A 1361-nucleotide genomic window follows, 5' to 3' on the forward strand; every position below is an offset into this window, starting at 1 on the left:
TTCAGCGCTCCGTCCACGCCCCGCCCCCCGCTCGTAGCACCGCTCTCGGCGCTCAAAGAAAGCCAGCACTGCTACTTGTCCGTAGGGCTAAAACAGTGCAAAAACCACTTGCCCGGCGCCCGGAACTACATGTCCCGGGCGTCGGGCGATACGAAATCCACACCCCTGCGCTGTGCGGGCCACATTACAAGGTCCGGCGGGCCGCATTCGGCCCGCGGGCCTTGTGTTTGCCACCTCTGGTCTAGGGTGTAAAAAAAAAAGTTATACTCACCCGATTATCGGAGCTGACCGGTTGTTACAGCGCTTCTTCCTGCCTGTTTCCTTCTCTGCTGCAGCGATGGTTTGTCCCTCAGCGTCCTTTGAACAGTGTACAAAACGTGATGACTCAGGGGCCTTAGACCACTGCAGGGGAGGGGCAGAGAGGCTCCAGGGACCGGTCTGACAGCGAGTTGACTCGGAGGATCAGATGAGTATAACTTTATTATTATTATTCTTCCCTAGACCAAAATGAGCACTTAACCCTTGCAGTACAGCGAAGTCCCACTGCAAGGGTTAGGATACATTTCCCTGGAGTTCTTCTTTAAAAAGAACTCTTACATCTGATTGGCTGAGGGCCAAAGACTTCCCTTTAGTCCAGTTTTTAGAACTCACCCACCAAACATTTACTGTTAAGCAGGTGCCATTAAATGGTGCCTCTATTTTTATTTTTGAGAGCAGACAAAGTTCTGTTGGACAACTGGAAAAATGATAAACAAGTCAGGCTAGAAATATAAAAAAGAACTACAATGGGTTGAATGAATGGCTCATATAAAACTATGACGCAGATGGAATTCTCACGTCATCTCACCTGCTGTGCTGCATGGTTTCCAGTAAGGTGCTGTCTGGATCCACCTGGTAGAAACACTCAGAGTCTTCATCTTCAAAGTAAACCTACATAAATGGGTACGCCATTAATAATGTCAACTAAGAATATATTATTATTATTATTATTATATAGTATTTATATAGCGCCAACAGTTTGCGCAGCGCTTTACAATATAAGGAAGACATAACAGTTACAATACAATTCAAGACAAGATGGTAAGGAGGGCCCTGCCCCTGAGGGCTTACGATCTAAAAGAGGAGGGGGAAATGATACATGAGGAAGTTGTGGGGATGAATTATTTGAGAATGTGAAGGTTCAGTGGTTAGGTTGAGGTGGGATAGGCTTCCCTGAAGAGATGAGTCTTTAGGGAACGCCTAAAGGCAGTCAAGGTGGGAGATAGACGGACAGGTTGGGGTAAGGAGTTCCAGAGGATGGGAGAGACTCTAGAGAAGTCCTGGAGGCGAGTATGGGAGGAGTGGACAAGGGAGCTGGAAAG

The 1361-nt window shown here is 47.5% G+C and overlaps 1 protein-coding gene across 1 annotated transcript in view; it reads right to left on the reverse strand.

The window, feature by feature from the left end:
• Window positions 1–1361, reverse strand: part of TTC4 (tetratricopeptide repeat domain 4) — an 18176-nt gene that overhangs the window by 1107 nt on the left and 15708 nt on the right. Inside the window, 1 exon segment of the mRNA XM_018563989.1 lies at window positions 848–930. Within this exon segment, the coding sequence (XP_018419491.1) occupies window positions 848–930 (83 nt within the window).

The sequence above is a fragment of the Nanorana parkeri genome, unplaced genomic scaffold (assembly GCF_000935625.1).
Source record: "Nanorana parkeri isolate BGI_ZX_2015 unplaced genomic scaffold, ASM93562v1 scaffold715, whole genome shotgun sequence".
Taxonomy (NCBI): domain Eukaryota; kingdom Metazoa; phylum Chordata; class Amphibia; order Anura; family Dicroglossidae; genus Nanorana; species Nanorana parkeri.